The sequence below is a fragment of the Numenius arquata genome, chromosome 2, assembly GCF_964106895.1.
Source record: "Numenius arquata chromosome 2, bNumArq3.hap1.1, whole genome shotgun sequence".
Lineage (NCBI taxonomy): Eukaryota > Metazoa > Chordata > Aves > Charadriiformes > Scolopacidae > Numenius > Numenius arquata.
This window is the reverse complement of record NC_133577.1, coordinates 48,501,290-48,517,327: the sequence shown is the minus strand read 5'-3', so window position 1 is coordinate 48,517,327 and position 16,038 is coordinate 48,501,290. Positions and strand designations below refer to the sequence as shown.

At 46.8% G+C, this 16,038-nt stretch overlaps 1 protein-coding gene across 1 annotated transcript in view; it reads right to left on the bottom strand.

Annotated features, from left to right (window-relative positions):
- Positions 1-3,580: 3,580 nt before the first annotated feature.
- GALNT14 (polypeptide N-acetylgalactosaminyltransferase 14) overlaps positions 3,581-16,038 on the bottom strand; it is a 92,340-nt gene continuing 79,882 nt past the window's right edge. Inside the window, exons 10-15 of the mRNA XM_074168237.1 lie at positions 15,395-15,521; positions 12,688-12,780; positions 11,297-11,380; positions 10,189-10,333; positions 4,317-4,436; positions 3,581-3,739 (exon numbers count right to left, since the gene is read on the bottom strand). Of these exons, the coding sequence (XP_074024338.1) occupies positions 3,581-3,739; positions 4,317-4,436; positions 10,189-10,333; positions 11,297-11,380; positions 12,688-12,780; positions 15,395-15,521 (728 nt within the window). The remainder of the gene's footprint in view (positions 3,740-4,316; positions 4,437-10,188; positions 10,334-11,296; positions 11,381-12,687; positions 12,781-15,394; positions 15,522-16,038) is intronic.

The following is a 16,038-nucleotide window of genomic DNA, read 5'->3' as shown; positions in this document are numbered from 1 at the left end:
TAATCAGAGATCTTTGAATTCAATTTCCTCCTTTTGACTAGTGAATTAATACACTGGCATGTTGTAAGCTGAGGTTCCAAGCATTGATGCTTTGTGTTGTTATCTCATGGCACTTCCATGGTACACAGAGAGGATGAGCACAAAATACCTGGAAATCAGATAAGCAGCAAGGAAGGGACTGTAAGACCTCCCCCAGGCAACTAAAACCACGTAGGTGTGCTCTCACTGGAACATGGATCTCCTTCAGGAGGGAAGAGGAAGGCTAAGGTGCTTCTTTTGGTCTTTTTTTGCATAGCCTTGGTTGACTCTTTAAAAGTAGTTCTAGCCCTGAGTTTCCTGCTCTGAATCTAATTTTCCCAAGGCACAAGAAGGGACTTACCTGGAGATCATAAAGGCTGTCACAAAGCTCAACAGCCAGGATTAGAACCATATTTCATACTTTATCTTCTGTTCCTTCAAGTCAGTGCAAAATGTTACCAAAAAGCATTACTACCAAATGACATTAGGGCTTAAGAGGTATAGGCATAGGAGCCCATCTAGATGCACCTATCAATGTCATATATATCTGTTCACAGCATGATGATAAATGTCTAGGCAAGCAACAAATACAGAGCAAAAAAAGGTTCATCTATCTCCAGTGTATTTTAATAAGTGAAATAAACCTAAAAGTATGAGTTGGATTTCAGCAGCAGTTAACCTTTCCCCTGACACCACACAAGGTCTCTTTGCAGGGACGCTGAGCAGATTTGCTAAATGCCATACTGGGGCTAAGTCTAGAGACTGCCGGTCCATCGCCTTCTTATATAAAGCTTCCCAGGAGTCAGGCTGATACACTCAGGCTTCTCCAAAAAACACTGCTGATCCACAGGGCTAATCTCGTTTCTTGGACCATGAAACAAGCTAAGGGTTACAGCTGATGGATGTGCAAGAGACACAATCACCAGTTTGCCAAGCGGCTGCTGCTCCCCAGGCCTGTTAGGTACTTGGTGGCTTTTGGGCATGCAAGAGACAGCTGAATGATGCTACTCTCTTGTAGGGAACACTATGCCTGATGTCATCTTCCCCATTGCCTGCCTGCCATCGCCCCCAAACAAGTTCACAGTGGTCCCCTTAGCACATGTTTTGGAACAGGAGGGATCTGGTATAGCTTTTGGATTTTCACAAAATGCAAGATAGCTGAAAAGTTGGTCAAATAACTTCTTCCTAAAATACATCCCTGCAGGTCCCATGGGTCCGTGTATTCAAGCGCACACACATGTAGTGAGGTAGCTGTTTCTGAGGCAAAGAGCATTGCCTGTTTAGAGAGCTTTGGCTCTCAGCAGAACAAATATTTTTGGCTTAGGCGGAAAATAACAAATCTAGATAGGTCTGAATCCTGGTCAGAGTGTACCTGCCAGGTGCTGGACTTCAAAAACTGATGTCAAGTTGTTTGTCTCCTTAAGTTTTTCAGATAGAAGTGCCAGTGGCTGGGCAGTGCTGCGCTGCAGGCATGGTACAGGTGTGAACATGTTAAGCTGCAAGCTTTTGGGATCTCCTCCCTTGTAAGCACTAGACAGGGAATTACTAGCACTTGCCTGTCATCACCAGGGTGAAAAGTAGGTGGTTCAATTAAACAGAAGGAGCCCAGGGTCACTACCCCTCTTTGTGGAATGGGTCCATTCCATTTTAGTACTTCCCTTTGTTTCCTGCACAAAGGGGTGACATGGAAACAATGCCATCTCCCACCACGAAATGACAGCTTACTCCAGCCCTTTCATAACAGAAGCCCTTGAGGCTTGCACCAAGGGAGCTTGATTAGGTTAATAATCACTGTAGCACATGGAAAGTATTTACACCCTGTGACCTTTTGTAAATAAAGAGTTATACTGGTTCTGCCTCTAAAGCCAGGGAGATTTACACATACAGCTTTCTCCCAGCACTGAGGGAGGAGAAACTGAGGCAGTAAAACCCTGAAAGCCAGCAATTTATTCAAGAAAGGATGCTGAGAGCACTTGAAGGCTCTAAGCTTGTGGTATTTTACCTGTAGTTTGCAGCACAGGGAACAAAGGATGGGGTTTTCATTAAACCCTAGCATTTTTAGACACACAAACTGTATTTTTTTCAAGTCACATTGATGGTCCTGCAAAAGTTCTCTATGAGAGTTGTTGCAACACAAGAGCTATGTGTGCAGCTCTTGGTGATTCACTGCCTGCTGCCTGTTGCTGTGGTGGGATCTGCTCTGAAGAACAGGTTGGAAAGGACCTTCTGGTCTTCTCCTATTCCTAAGACCCCTTCTGCAGCCTTCTGTCCTATTCTCCTTTGGCAGTCACCTCTCTCCCACGTAGCAATAGCACCTGACGTGACCTCTGGTTAATCACTTATCTCCAAAACCTGAAGAAATAATTTTTGCCAAGTCTGCCTATGCTAAAAGACTTTGGGGAGAGAGGTACTTTGTGACCCACGGTTCCCTGCTCACAGGTTTGACTGGGGGAACTCCAAACCTTTTCTTCAGTACTTCACATCTTAGGCTACAAAATACCTAGGAAGCAAAACCAGGTAATATCCTTTTACCTTTCTCAAAGTAGTCTCTAATTTTAAGTACCTCCTCCATTTCTTCAGTAGCAGCACTTCATGGGAGTCCCCTCTTCTGTATTTGGGAAATTGGGAAACACAAATATGACACAATTGCCTTCAATTACCAAAAATATTAATTTTATGGAAAAAAAGTGAAAATTTGACTTATTCCAGATCTGAAGCAGTGAGAGACACAGAGTGAGATTATAGGGGAGTTTTCCATGACCAAGGCTCACCCATAGCCTTCAGAAAGGAGAAATAATCACATCACTGCCTTTCCTCCCAGCTTCCCAAGAGTTTAAATCCCTTAATCTCACACACTGAATCCTTTGTTTGCCTGGGCTTTGGAGATTCAACAACCCCCATGTACAGTTAGCACTGAGCAGGACTCCACCATTACTTGCTGGTTTGATGCTGGCCACAGCCATAAATGCCTGCCCTGCCTCTGTGTACACAACATGTACGTGAATCAGAAACATATTTGAACGTGCAACATGGCTCCACCCACGCTCTCCGCAGAAGACAAACTCATCCACAGCAATTAAAAGTGCAAAGATAATTCATTGTTTTCCACTCGATCCCAGGTGATGTTTCTTAGCATCCCTCAACACATCTCTCCTTGCGCACGAGCCTCACCCCACAAAAAGCTATTGAGATGCTTGTTTTGCTGAGTCCAAGTCTCCTGTTGGTCTCCAAGGCTCTTCTACCTGTATTTTCAGAGAGATTAATAAATACTGTGCACACCGAACTTCTGTAGGGCCCATCGTAAGAGCCCCAAACATTTCAAGTTTGGTTTTTTGCCATCCCTTCTCTTTGAACGTATGACTGCCAACAGGCACGCCTTGCAGACAGCATCCATTGTTCAACCTGGAGCACCATGTCCTTCTTTTTACTTGAACGATTCTTCTCCTGTCCCATAATACACAAGGGCCCCCAATGGTTTTGCATTTGAGCTCTGTGTGGTGCATCTTGGCCGCGTGTAGCAATGTCTCAGTGTCCATCCCTGCTGTGGAAGTCCTCCAGCAGGTCAAGACATCACCATGTCCCAGCGCTGACTCATGGCTGTGCTCTCGCAAGGGTTGATGACAAGCTCTTTGGTGCTCTCATTCGTGTCCCCAATCGTCTCAGTGTCCAAACAAAAGCGTGAAGCTATATGTTCAATGTGTGACCCAACTTTACCCCATCGCTGAGGAGAGACGCACAAGAGAGGAGAAACAGGGGGTGAACAAGCTTCCTTCCTCGTTATGCTTTTACTACACTGTCCCAGCATCAAGAGGACAGTTGTCACTAAGCCTTTTTGGCCTGATGAAGTACAGGGTCCCCCAGCCCATGCCCAGCAGAGCATACACTGAGCATCTCTCCCACCAGAAGCTTACTCATTTAAGCTCAGTCTCTGCCTGGCTTCAGGAAGATAATATATTACTAACAGTGTTTTCCCCAGGTCACTGGTTCAAATGCCAGCTCGATGATTAACCACAGGGAAATTTCAGCATCTGCTGCCTGACTGGCAGCCCGTGTGAACTAAATTGCCAGTTTGGGTTTGACTTCTGCAGATAAGTACCCAGATCACCACCCGTGCTAATAGACAACCTTATCAACACGCTCATTTAAGAGGCAAAGGGCTGAACAGGCCAAAGTCTGTGCTCCCAGATAGACTGCGTTTCCCAAATGAAGTCAGAGTACACGGGCGATTTGACATGCAGTAATAGTTTCCGAAAGAAAGGGAATGTCAAAGAAAACGAGGAATCAACGGAAGGGCTCACCTGCTTGTTGTCACCTTCTTTGCAAGGTGACAGCAGCACCTGGGAACCGGGGAAGAGGGTGTACACGGATAAGCACAGCTGCTGCTGGCGGACTTGGTGGTTGTATGTGTATGTCCATTCCTGTAAAGAGGAAGAAAAAGAAAGGTGAGAGATCAAGGCTGATTCTTGGTATTCTTCTACCTGGGAAGAAAACGTTTTGCCTTGGATCCTGCCCCTCTGAAACCAAGCACAAACCTCATTGGCTTCAAGAGGCACCACGACAAGTCAAGTAGGATGTTTCAAGCCTCCCCAAAACTGCATGTGTCGCTGGGGGACTGCGTGTACCGCAGAGAATACCTACGGAAGTTGCTGAAAGAAAACAGTTCACAAGGCAAAGGATTTCATTCCCAGAAATGGGCTGTGGTTGGGGAACAAGGTGATGGAAAAATGGCAAAAGAGGCAGAAGTGTTCAACCGCACAATGTGCGATCCTCTTTTTCCGAGGAAAAGCAGCAGAAATGCTTTGCCATTAGCAGAGGGAGAGAGGAGGTGATATACAGCAAATGTTTGCAATTCCCAGGATTCTGTTCCCAAGTATCAGAGAAATCGGGGGTAAAGCTCCCCTTTATACCAATGGAGTGGCACCAAACTCCAAATGTTTGCTGTATTGGTTTGCAATGACCACTGCTACTCCTGCTCCTCTGGGATGTCTTGGAGGTTTTTTTTCCTTATGCTGTTTTTCACGTTCACCTGCTCTTTATCAGCTCCTCAGCACAAGAAATAATCTTTGGGGGAGCAGAGACTCTTTGTCCTGTGTAAAGTTTACCATACAACAGGGGCTCTCTGGGATTATCATCTTTTCCACCCATGGGTGTTTTTCTTGGAAGAAAAATAGAAGAGGCTAAGAAGTTTGACCAGGATTTCCAATTGTGTTGGAGAAAGCATCATGAATGTACAGATGCAATGCTAAGTCCAGGAGTATTTCACAGAAGTTTATTCCACTGTTTATTCCAGTTGAAAAACATTTCCTGTCATCCACCTGTGCTCATTTTACTTAGAGCACCTCCTGAGGATCTGAAACTGTCCAGGTAGGGACATCTCCCTGGTATTTATGTGTCGGCATGAGCAGGCAAGAGCTACTTTGGCTTACGGGAAACCACAAACCCCAGAGAGCGACTTGTGGAACAAGTTTTTAGCTTCTAACTTCGCATGGGCATTAACTTTAAAATTAGGAAGAGCAGGGCTGGAAGGGGTTTACAAGGGCCTCTAGCCAGGGTGCAAAGGAGGATCAATTTAGGAAAAATTTCTTCACTGAAAGGGTTATCAGGCATTGGACCAGGCTGCCCAGGGAAGTGGTTGTCACCATCCCTGGAGGTATTTACAAGACGGGTAGATGTGGTGCTGAGGGACGTGGTTTAGTGGTAACACAGCAGTGCTGGGTTAACAGTTGGACTTGATGATCTTAAAGAGGTCTCTTCCAACCAAAATGATTCTACGATCAAGTCCTCTTGTGTCAACAGCTCTGAAGCGAGCAGGGGGGTTGGCAATGGAGAGGAAGGCAGTGCTCAAACATGTGGCAGTTTAAGCTGGGGCTGGAAAAACAAAGGCTAAAAAGGTGCTCCTGGGAGACTGCAACCCTTTCTGAATGCTGGAGGGGGAAATCAAAAATGGCTGCCCTGATCTCAGAGCTGGAAAGCCTGCAGCTCCCCCGACTTTGAACGGTGGAGGCTCCGGATGGCATTAACGTGAGTTATTAGACCAGAGGAACTCTTCCACCCTTTTGGCATTTGTCAGCAGCTTCAACTCCTCTCCCCAACTTCAAAACAGATAACTACAAGCATTTAATTCATAGGAATATAAATCCCATTTCATTCAGGTTCTTAGCCACCTGGAAGGGAAAATATGCTTTTGCACAGCAGACCAAGATCCACAAGGATGACTTCACACTGTGCTCCTCACACCCCCTGTTTCTCAGCCTACTACTCCCCACCAGCTATTGGAAATCAAACCTGGCTTTCTGAACAGCCTGCTCACAGCCTTCTCAGTGAGAGCTGCCCAGGATTTCGGCACATAGCGAGCATTCATTTTCAAAGCCGCGGTCTGCACCCAAAGGGCCTTCTGGCAACTACTTCTCCTTTGTCAGACGGAGCAGAGTTTACCTGATCCTACAGTGAACACGTTCCAGACATCCCAACCACGCATGCTGTCAGCTGCTGTGTAAACCACCAGCTTGGGAAATCAGGTGCCAAATTAGTCCTGCATCTGTGAAGAACCAAGCCCTATGGAGCAAGCTCCAACACCTGTTCTTGGCACCCGTGATCCTACAAGCTGCTTTGAAAACCTGCTTTGCATTTTTAACTGATTGTTCATCATTTTAGTTCAGGACAGGGCTGGAGCTGCACCCATGAGGCTCCTTAGCAGGAGCAAGTAACTCCAGGCTGAGAGTTGGGGTTGTTCAGTGTGGAGAAGAGATGGCTCTGGGGAGCGGAGTGGAATAGAAGTGGAATAGCAGCCTTCCAGTACCTAAAGGGGGCTACAGGAGAGGTGGGGAGAGACTCTTGATCAGGGAATGGAGCCATAGGACAAAGGGGAATGGTTTTAAACTGAAAGAAGGGAGATTTAGATGAGATCTCAGGAAGAAATTCTTTCCTGTGAGGGTGGTGAGACACTGGAACAGGTTGCCCAGAGAAGCTGTGGATGCCCCATCCCTGGAGGTGTTCAAGGCCAGGCTGGATGGGGCTTTGAGCAACGTGGTCTAGTGGGAGGTGTCCCTGCCCATGGCAGGGGGGTTGGAACTTGATGATCTTTAAGGTCCCTTCTAACCCAAACCATTCTATGATTCTATGTGTATATGTTGAAACCCCAACTAACTCAGGCCATGGGACTTTTTTTTTTTGCTTTGACCTGTTATCCTCCTTGCTTCCCTGAGGCACCTCATGGAGGACTGCTCCTCTCAGAGGCTCTTCCTGCTCTTTTTCCAGGCCAGGCTCTGTTCAAGCTTTCCCAATATTTACATCCTCTCATGGCAAGACGATCCCCTCACTCTGCAAAGTGCCGTGGGATAGATACAGTGGTGGTAACCATCTCTCTAGAGCTGTTGTTCACCATAAGAAGTGAAGCCTTCAGACTAGATATATGCATCAGTTTGATAGCTGACATTAGATCCCCGCCTCTTGCCCCTAGGCTGTCCTGCTGCTGTCCTTATCTAAACTGACAGATTTTCACATGGATCTTCTATTTTGGCAGAATGGCTTCTTATGGAAGCCAGTCCTGTTCAAAGTGTTTTATCCAGTTCTAATCATGTCTTGTCTCTTTTCAGCCCTAGATAAAAGCCAGAGAAAATGATGCAGAAAATGAAGAAATCCGGGGCAGGGGGGCTGGGGGGAGGCAGGGGAAAGTCACTTGAACACCATGGAATCCATGAAAAGCTTTGAGTTAACATACAGGCAAACAGCCATGCAAATTTTTATCCTACCCAATCTCTTCCCTTATTTGTATCAATTGGGATGAAAATTCTTGCTTTGTTTCCCCGTAAGAAACCACTTTATCTTCTAAACCTTGGCACGCTGAGCACTCACATGGCCAGGACAGTAGTAACAACAGCAGAGCTTCGTACCCTGGGGGTTGTGGTGAACGGGGCAGCCCAGGGTACTCCTCAGAAGAGGGAGCTACCATGGCTTCAGGGCTGCAGACTGCTCTGAAGAGAAACCAATGATCTTGAGAGCTGACCCCTGGAGATCAAGAGTTCCAGCTTTTTCAAAGACAAAGCAGCTCCCAGTGAAGTAACTGGTCATGGAGCAAGGACGAAGAAGGTGGACTGGGAGAGCAGAGCTACCAGCTGCACACCACAACCGGTAATCCCCCTCTCCACCAAAGCCTCAGACAACACCCACCCCCATCTGAGGCTTGTCACTATTTTTCAAGGCTTTAGCATCATTTGAGCGGGCACATGTCACTGTTACTCACCGTCATCGTGAATTGAGGGAATTATTTTAAAATATGACCTTCGGCTTGGCATAGCCTGGGTGGCAGAAGGAGAAAGGAGCCCCTCAGCCTGGCAAGGAGCAGCCCGACGGGAGCCCAGCTTTATGTGACAGAACTGCACGTGCTCTGTTGCCAAGCAAGAGGACTTGTAACAATTGTGTAATTAAAATATAAGTTTCTATTCACAACAAAAATTTAAATGTCCTGTTTTCATCTGAAATATTCTCCATGGGTACAAGTAACAGAGAACTGTCCTAGAAAGACAGCAAAAGATCAAAGGAAAAGGTTTTTCTCTACTCCTGCCTGTGTATTGAGCATAGCTATTCAGCAATCTGTTTGTAGTGCATTTTTCTGTTCCCCTGCAGAGTTAGTCCCGGATGTTCACAAGAAATGGAGTTGCCATCCAGTGGGAAGTGCTGACCTATTGCAAACTGCTGCAGAATCAGAATGGGAAAATGAAAAGTTTGTGGCATGAAAAATTCCAAAAATTTACTGCACAGAAATGTCAAAACAAAATGCATTTGATGGGAATGAAACAATCCAACTTGTTGGCATGACACTTCTCATTTTAAAATATCACATTGAATTGATATTTCAGAAAGACCAATGCCATTTCATTCTGACACACTAGCTTGCAGCAGTATTTTTCCATTCTGGTTTTTCCAGATTTTTTTTTTTTAAAGCATCCAATTCATTAAAAGTCACAATTGTCACTAAAGCATTTTTTTTTCCATCAGCCAAGTTGACCCCTGCAAAACATAATGACCTGCTCTCATCAGCTCACTTCTCTCGCTGTTTGTGTAAAAAGTCCATGCAGCAGTGGAAGAAAGAAAAAAGAATTCTAAAACCTGGAAACTAGTTAACCCATAAGAACTGTAACTACGTGGCACTTCCAGTTATATTCAATGTATTTTCTGAACTGACTAAAATTCAAGTAGTCACTGCTGACTTTACCAGACTGTGAAACAGATATTATTTTCCTGACTAAAGGCAGGCGTGCAACTGCATGCAAAAGAGATGCACATAATGACCTGCTTCATTTGCACATACAAATTAGGGACATTTTCAGCAGCATCTCCAAGGCTGGTATGCGTAGCTACCTGGTTTGAACGTGCAACCACCAGGGTTCAGGATGTAGAGTCGAGTGGAAGCAAGCACACCGTTGCCTATTAAATTGTCTCACGGCACCCCGAAGAAGCGAGTGATTGTCATCCTCCCTGTTTCATAGATGGGAGCAGTGAGAGAACTCACTGACATACCCAAAATCACACAGGGAGCCTGAAGCAAAGGCGGGTTTTGAAGCTTTGTCTCTTCAGAGTCTTGCTCCAGTGACTCCGCTGTACGGAACATGTGCCTGCTCTTGGCTCTAACATTTCCTAGAATATGCTTTTGAGAACACTGATTCGTACAGCTTTTTTCTCGTCTCAGTGAGACTGAAAAAAACGAGATGAAAAAAAATATGAGATCATCCTCATTAAATTCTCACTAGTTTAATGGGCAATCTAATATTGAGAGAATGCCGACTATGAAGATATAAATACCACTGCAATTCAGTGTATTTTGAAAGAAATAAGGCTGAAAGATGAGAGGAAATTACAGTTCTCTTCGTCTTTCTCTGATCTCTGCAGATGAACGGCGCGTGGCGTTCCTGAGCAGCAGCAAGTGCTCAGTGCGGGCCAGCATGAAGATAAGTGGTCCACCCTCTACTGTGGCTCCTGCACCAGTCCCTGCTGCTGCCCAGGACCCCCACCGAGGTAAGGAGGACTTGGCAGGGTCTAACTACACACTGCCTTAGGAAAGGGGTTGTCAGAACGGGTAATCCTCCAACACAGCTTTAGCAAACTTAGGAAATCCCCTCGGAGATGCCTTCTCTCCACTCGGCATCACCGGGAAAAGGCAACACATCTTACCTGTGCTGTTGCTGCCGTGCCTTTGCTGCTGATGCAAGGATTTAAGCTCAGGACGGGCAACTCTTGGGCTTCAGACTTGTGCGATTCCAGGCAGCTCTGCCTTTGCCTGATCATCCCAGTCTGATAGAGAGATTCCTCGGGAATCCTGTGGGAACAGTGTGAAAACAACATCCCCACTCCCCCAGGCACAGGGATTACTCAAAAGGGAGGCTCAGCGGGATAAGGAGGGTGCAGTCGCATCATTTCACCTTCAGAAAATGACAGTGGCAAGATCTATTACAACACTGAACCACTGAGAGCAGTACATGGACAGGGACACTGCAGAAGCATCAAGAGATGGATGGCTGGCCTTTATAAGAGGGAAAAAATAAATAACACCGCACGAGGCAAACAGAGGAGCAAGAGACAGACTGTGAGATGGCTGAAGGTCAGCCTTCAGTTTACAAGAGTGAGGAACTTTATAACAAACTGCCACAGAGCCGTGGCATTCCCTGTGAATGCTCCCATGCAATGCTATACATGTCAAAAAAAGCAAAAAAACCAGCTATAAATCATTTTCACACTGTGATTCAGCACTCAGCCATTGCACCAGCAGATCCCTGGAGGTATCTCCAAAATTTCTGCACACTTTCTGAGCATGGCTCCTGACAGTGATTTGAGGGACTGCATGCAATGATTTCTGGAGTAATTTTGGCGACTAAAAGGGATCTGCTGTGGAAGTGCCTATTAAGCAAAGCACTAGGCTATGAGTAAGGCAGAGCCACCTGAATACAGGTCATAGACTCCTCGAATGGACGGTTTCACAACAGAGAAGTCTTGAGTATCACAGAACAGTGTGAAAGGACTTGAAATCAGGTGCTCTTTTTGCAAGCAAGAGTCATTAAGTACTGAAAAAAAAACCACCAGAGGCTATGGTGGCTTTTCCACCTTGGGTATTTCCTGATACTACTTGTCCCACAGCGTGGGCAGAAGGATACCTGAGAATACCTATTCTCTGGGGCAGGAGGGAGGTGTGGGGACTGGAGGGGCAGAAGAGAGCTCTGTAGGACAGGAGGGATGGGGCAGCCTGCTGGCCTACTAGAGACAGGTGGAGATCACACATCCATACCGAAGCTCGGGATAGACGTTTTCCAGGTACCACTTGAAGCTGTGGCATTTCAACCTCTTCCGCAGCTCCACTCTGCTCTGGATGCTGTGGGAAGAAAACGTCATAGAGATACGATGGAAATCACGAAGGTGAGACCAAATGCACCAAAAAAGGAGGCTGGGAGAAACCCAACGTTTATGCAGAGACAGCAAACACAAGAGCATCAGCAGCTCTATTTTCTGCTGTCTCCTGCATGAGCTTGGTCAGTCGTTTTGATCTCTTGTCTCTTTGGAGGTCTCACCCGGTAAAACGGCACGATGACATATTGCCATTTTAACAAGGGGTCTGGAGTTTGGTGGATAAAAGGTTCATGGAAAAGTACAGTCATTTAAAAATAACTAGTAAAAAAAAAAGCATGCTAGCTACTATATGCAATAAGCATTAATTTAATATATTAACATACTAAGAAATTATAAGCTACTCTTAGTTTACAGGACTACAGAAGGCCTTGTTTCACAAGAGCACCTAAACACACCTTAAAGTCAGCACACGGTGAAATACTTCTTTCTTTCATTAACCAGGGTCAAATCTCTGCTGAGGATCATGCTATATAGGGACCTTTTCCAAACTCCAGCTCCCCTTGGGGCCAGCCTCTAGGTGTGGAGCTATTTGCGAGCTGGCATTTATAGAGCAGCAGGAAGCCTCCAGCGCCTTCTCCACATCCTCCTGTATTTAGTGGGATGGAGCTGCTACTTCAGTCCATGCTGACGGATGGGAAGAGGGTATCAATTCAGTGGAAACAGGTTAGTCACCAGGATTTTCAAGTAATTTATCTTAGAAATTGAAGGGCAGCCAGGAGAAATTTGGGGTTGGATTTGGAACCCACTGTGCTCCAAAGGAAACTTTCTAAGGAAGGAAATGAAATGAAAATGAGAAATTAACACAAATACGTACAGTCCACCTGAGAGGGAGGCGTTTCTAACTGTTCACAGAATGAACAGCAAACTCCCTGAATACAAAGCGATTGCTCCTTTCCAATAAAGCCTTAGCAGGCCCCAAAAATTTGATGGTTTTCCAGCCCCTCAGCTGCCAGCGAGACCTCTGGACTCTCTCCTCCAAACTCTGCTCTGGGACCACAACTACTTGTACTTAATGCCAAGGGCAGGACATATGCAGAGGGGGGGGGGGTTCCCCCCACCTCGGCTCGGTTCACTCCCCGGGATAAACCAGCGCAGCATATAAACTAGCTGTTTACATGTTCCATTGCTGCACCCGTAGCGTCTGCCTGCCATTAGCATTTAATTGAGCGTTACTACAGAAACAAGGCAGGCGGGTTTCCGCCAGCAGGGCAACGTCACGGTGAACACCCCCTGCAGCAGGCAGGGCACAGGCAAGCCGAGAAAGATGCTTACTTTCCATAAGGCCTCCCCTGGGCTGCGGGACGAGCTGCATAGTAGTACTGCTTGAATTCGTCCATCCACACCTCTGCTGTGCGCTTGGTGTTTCTGAAACAGACGCAACACAAGGCAGGTGAAACCAAGGAAGCCTCCAAGGTGACATTTTTCCAAAATGCATGGCCTAATCCATCCTGACCTCTTCCCATCCTCAACTCAGTTTCTGGCTTCACCCAAACTGCCTTTGAGCCAGCCCACCCCTCACTACTAGAGAAGTTACTCCTCCTCCCCATTACTCCAGGGACCCAATACAACTGGCCAAAGCCCGGGTGAAGAATTGACCATTTCAAACTTAGCTGGATGCTTTGCATCCACCAGATTCAGAACTGAAGCCTCTCTTAAGCATCACCTCCCAGGCAGGTCTGCCTGGGGTTTTATTTAGTGGCTGGGATGGAGCTCTGAAAAGTGGTGCAGAATTTGCCAAAGACTCAAGGCAAATATTTCCTTTGCATCAATCCCACATGGCCTCTCCTGTTTTCCACCCCTGGATTTCATTGAGGTAAACCTCAGCATTCAAAGTTGAAGAAAAACCACCCTGGCCACAGTGCTGTAGCATAAATGTCAGTCTTCCACATCAGCCAGGTGCCTGCAGAAGGTTGAGGAACCTCAGGAAATCTTCTATTGACTTCAGATGGCTCTAACTTTCCTTGCAAATGGCTTTATTGCTTCGTGCCTATCTGCCCATCCCTGCCCAGGCCAGGGGAGTCCTCCAAGCTCCTACTCCAGGACAGGCCAGTGCCTCCAAGCTACTGATATCTGCCACTGGGCTGTGGGTGCCGCAGGGCAGGCTCTGATCCTGCTGAGCCCCACAGGATCAGAACAGGAGATGACAGTCTGCATGTGAAGCCAGCACAATACCAGAGCCTGAGCTGTCTCTTGCACTAAAGAAGAGGCTATGTGGAAAAAAAAAAAATCAATATCTAGCAGAAAGGTGGAGATATTTTTTGTTAACATCTCTGTTTAAACAGAGGTACCACATGGCATCAGGTTGCCAGAAGCTGCTTCTCCTCTCAGTCTATATAGCACTTTGTTAAGTTTAAAGCTGATAGATACCATAAGGTGAATAAAATTCCAGCTCCTAATGCCTACGGATACGTTTCTCTAGAATGCTTTTCAGTCTCTTGCTGATTCATGGTGCTTTTTCCTCTCTTTCTAAGGCCACTGCAATAGTCTTAAGTGCTCTTGCTCAAGAGGTGCAGAAGTCACTGTGTCTACATCTACATCTGTACCTAATCTTTTTTTTTTTTCTCTGACTTCCTGATCTCATTCGGGTTTATAAGAAACATGGGGATAACTGCCAAGGCTCACACCTGGACATTGACTCAGGCCTCCCCGAAGTCCCCATGGGCCTGCAGTCGGGACGCAGCCAGAAAAGCCGTACCTATTCCAGCTCCCCTTGCTCCTCCTGCGGGTGATGCAATGCAGACCCTGCCTTTTCACGCAAGGTTTGCAGCGACTCGGGCAGGGGCGATTCTGCCACATCCCAGCCTGTTGTGTAGGAGTCTTATTGTGCTACTAAAAGCAAGAGCCCTCCTCGTTGACTCTCAAATGTGTGCCCTCCTCCTTGAAATGCCAGCAACACCCTGTGCCCCTCACCACCATCTCTTTGAAGCGAGGTGACAAGGTCCCCTTCCTGCCCCCCATGCTGCATGGTTGGATAGATATGATATATAAATCACATATTAGATATAAGAGAGATGTAATTAGCACTCCCCCAGTTCATTGTCTCACACAAAGTGTGGGGAAGCTGTAGAGAGCCCGGGGTCAGTGGTAACCTCACTGCAGGCGGCTGGGTCTTCACAAATACTGTTCTCGGCTCTTTATAACACTGGGAAAGCCACACTAAAAGAGATGCCTGTTGTGTAAACACACACAAATGCAGTTTAGCTGAGAAACAGCCCTGCGTTAAGTACAACTGCTCCTGATGTTTTTCTCAGTCATTCACTTAATGAACAACCTTCAGCCTCACAATCTAAAAAAGGAGGAAATCCTTCTCAACTTCACTAGCTGCTCCCCACCATGCTTCCTGTGCCGATTCCCACTTCTGGACTTGCCTCCTTCCTTGTCTGCTGTTTCCAAGATCTTAGCCCATTTCAGCCAGCCGTTTCAGTACCTGATTCAGCCTACGTTCCTGTGTGTGAGGACAGGTCCCCTTCAGCTGGGATGCCCTGGCGGTTCCTTTGGTGTCCCTGTCAGCGAGGCAAAGCTGCACGCTCCGGCACTGCTGCTCGGCTCGCCTCTCCGACAGGCATCAAGAACCAAATTTTCTGGTTCAGCTGAGCCACGCTCAGCCCTCAGCTAAGGTCACCGGGTACTAACAGACATTGCTGGCAGCCTGATTTCAGTTCATTCTAAATGTGTTCTGATGACCTTAGGGTCTAAACCATTTGTTAGTGCTCAGGGAGATGCTGGGGCCATCCCTCCATTTCCGTGGTGATGCAAGGTACCATGTAAGTCCCCTGTTTCTGTCATATTCTTGACACTGGAGAAATTCTAAGGGAGAGTCGTACTGGGTTGATTATTCTTCAGCTCAGGAGACTCCTGCCTAGGGATATTTCAAAATTTTCCCGAAGGAACTTTCCTCCCCATCTTCTGGGCTCCCTCCTCCCTACAAGGCAGGACCTTATTCCATCTCACAAAAACTAAGCAAATACAAAACACCTACTTAATGTATGTGTTGGCGTTTCCCTCCGGAAAGACATACGGGTGTTTCTTCCGGAAGACGTGTCCAACACGGCTGCAGGGGATGATTTCCAGGCTCCCTCCACACATCCACACACGGAAAGACATCTCTACAAGAAAAGCAGCTTCAGCATTTTGTCTTTCTGTCCTAGAGCAGGCTGGATCCTGGCGTTACCTCTTACTTCATCCTCTGTCACATTAAACTGGGGTAAATCAATTACCAGAGGGGCTTTCCTAGGCACAACTCCCTTAAAAGCACATTTCAAAGCCTCCTGCAATCTGTTTGAAGTCAGTGCACTTGGAACCCGCCTGTAGCACAGCAGGTGCTATCACAATGGCAAGAGCGAGACGGTAAGTAGGTCCCTTTTCATGCGCTCCCGCTTACATCGCGGCATCATCTTGCCAGTTTTGTGCTCCCATAATTACTTCTGCACTGCCTATTTCGGAGTCACTTCCCTACAAAGGGCTGTCAGTTGACAAGGAGAGGCCACGCATTCCGATATTAATGACTATGACAGTCATTATCTTTATGAATCCACCATTGATTCTGCAAAGGGAACAGGGAGCTGCGCATCCATCAACCGTCCCAAAATGGATAGGGGCTCACCCTGCCCACCAGTTACTCCG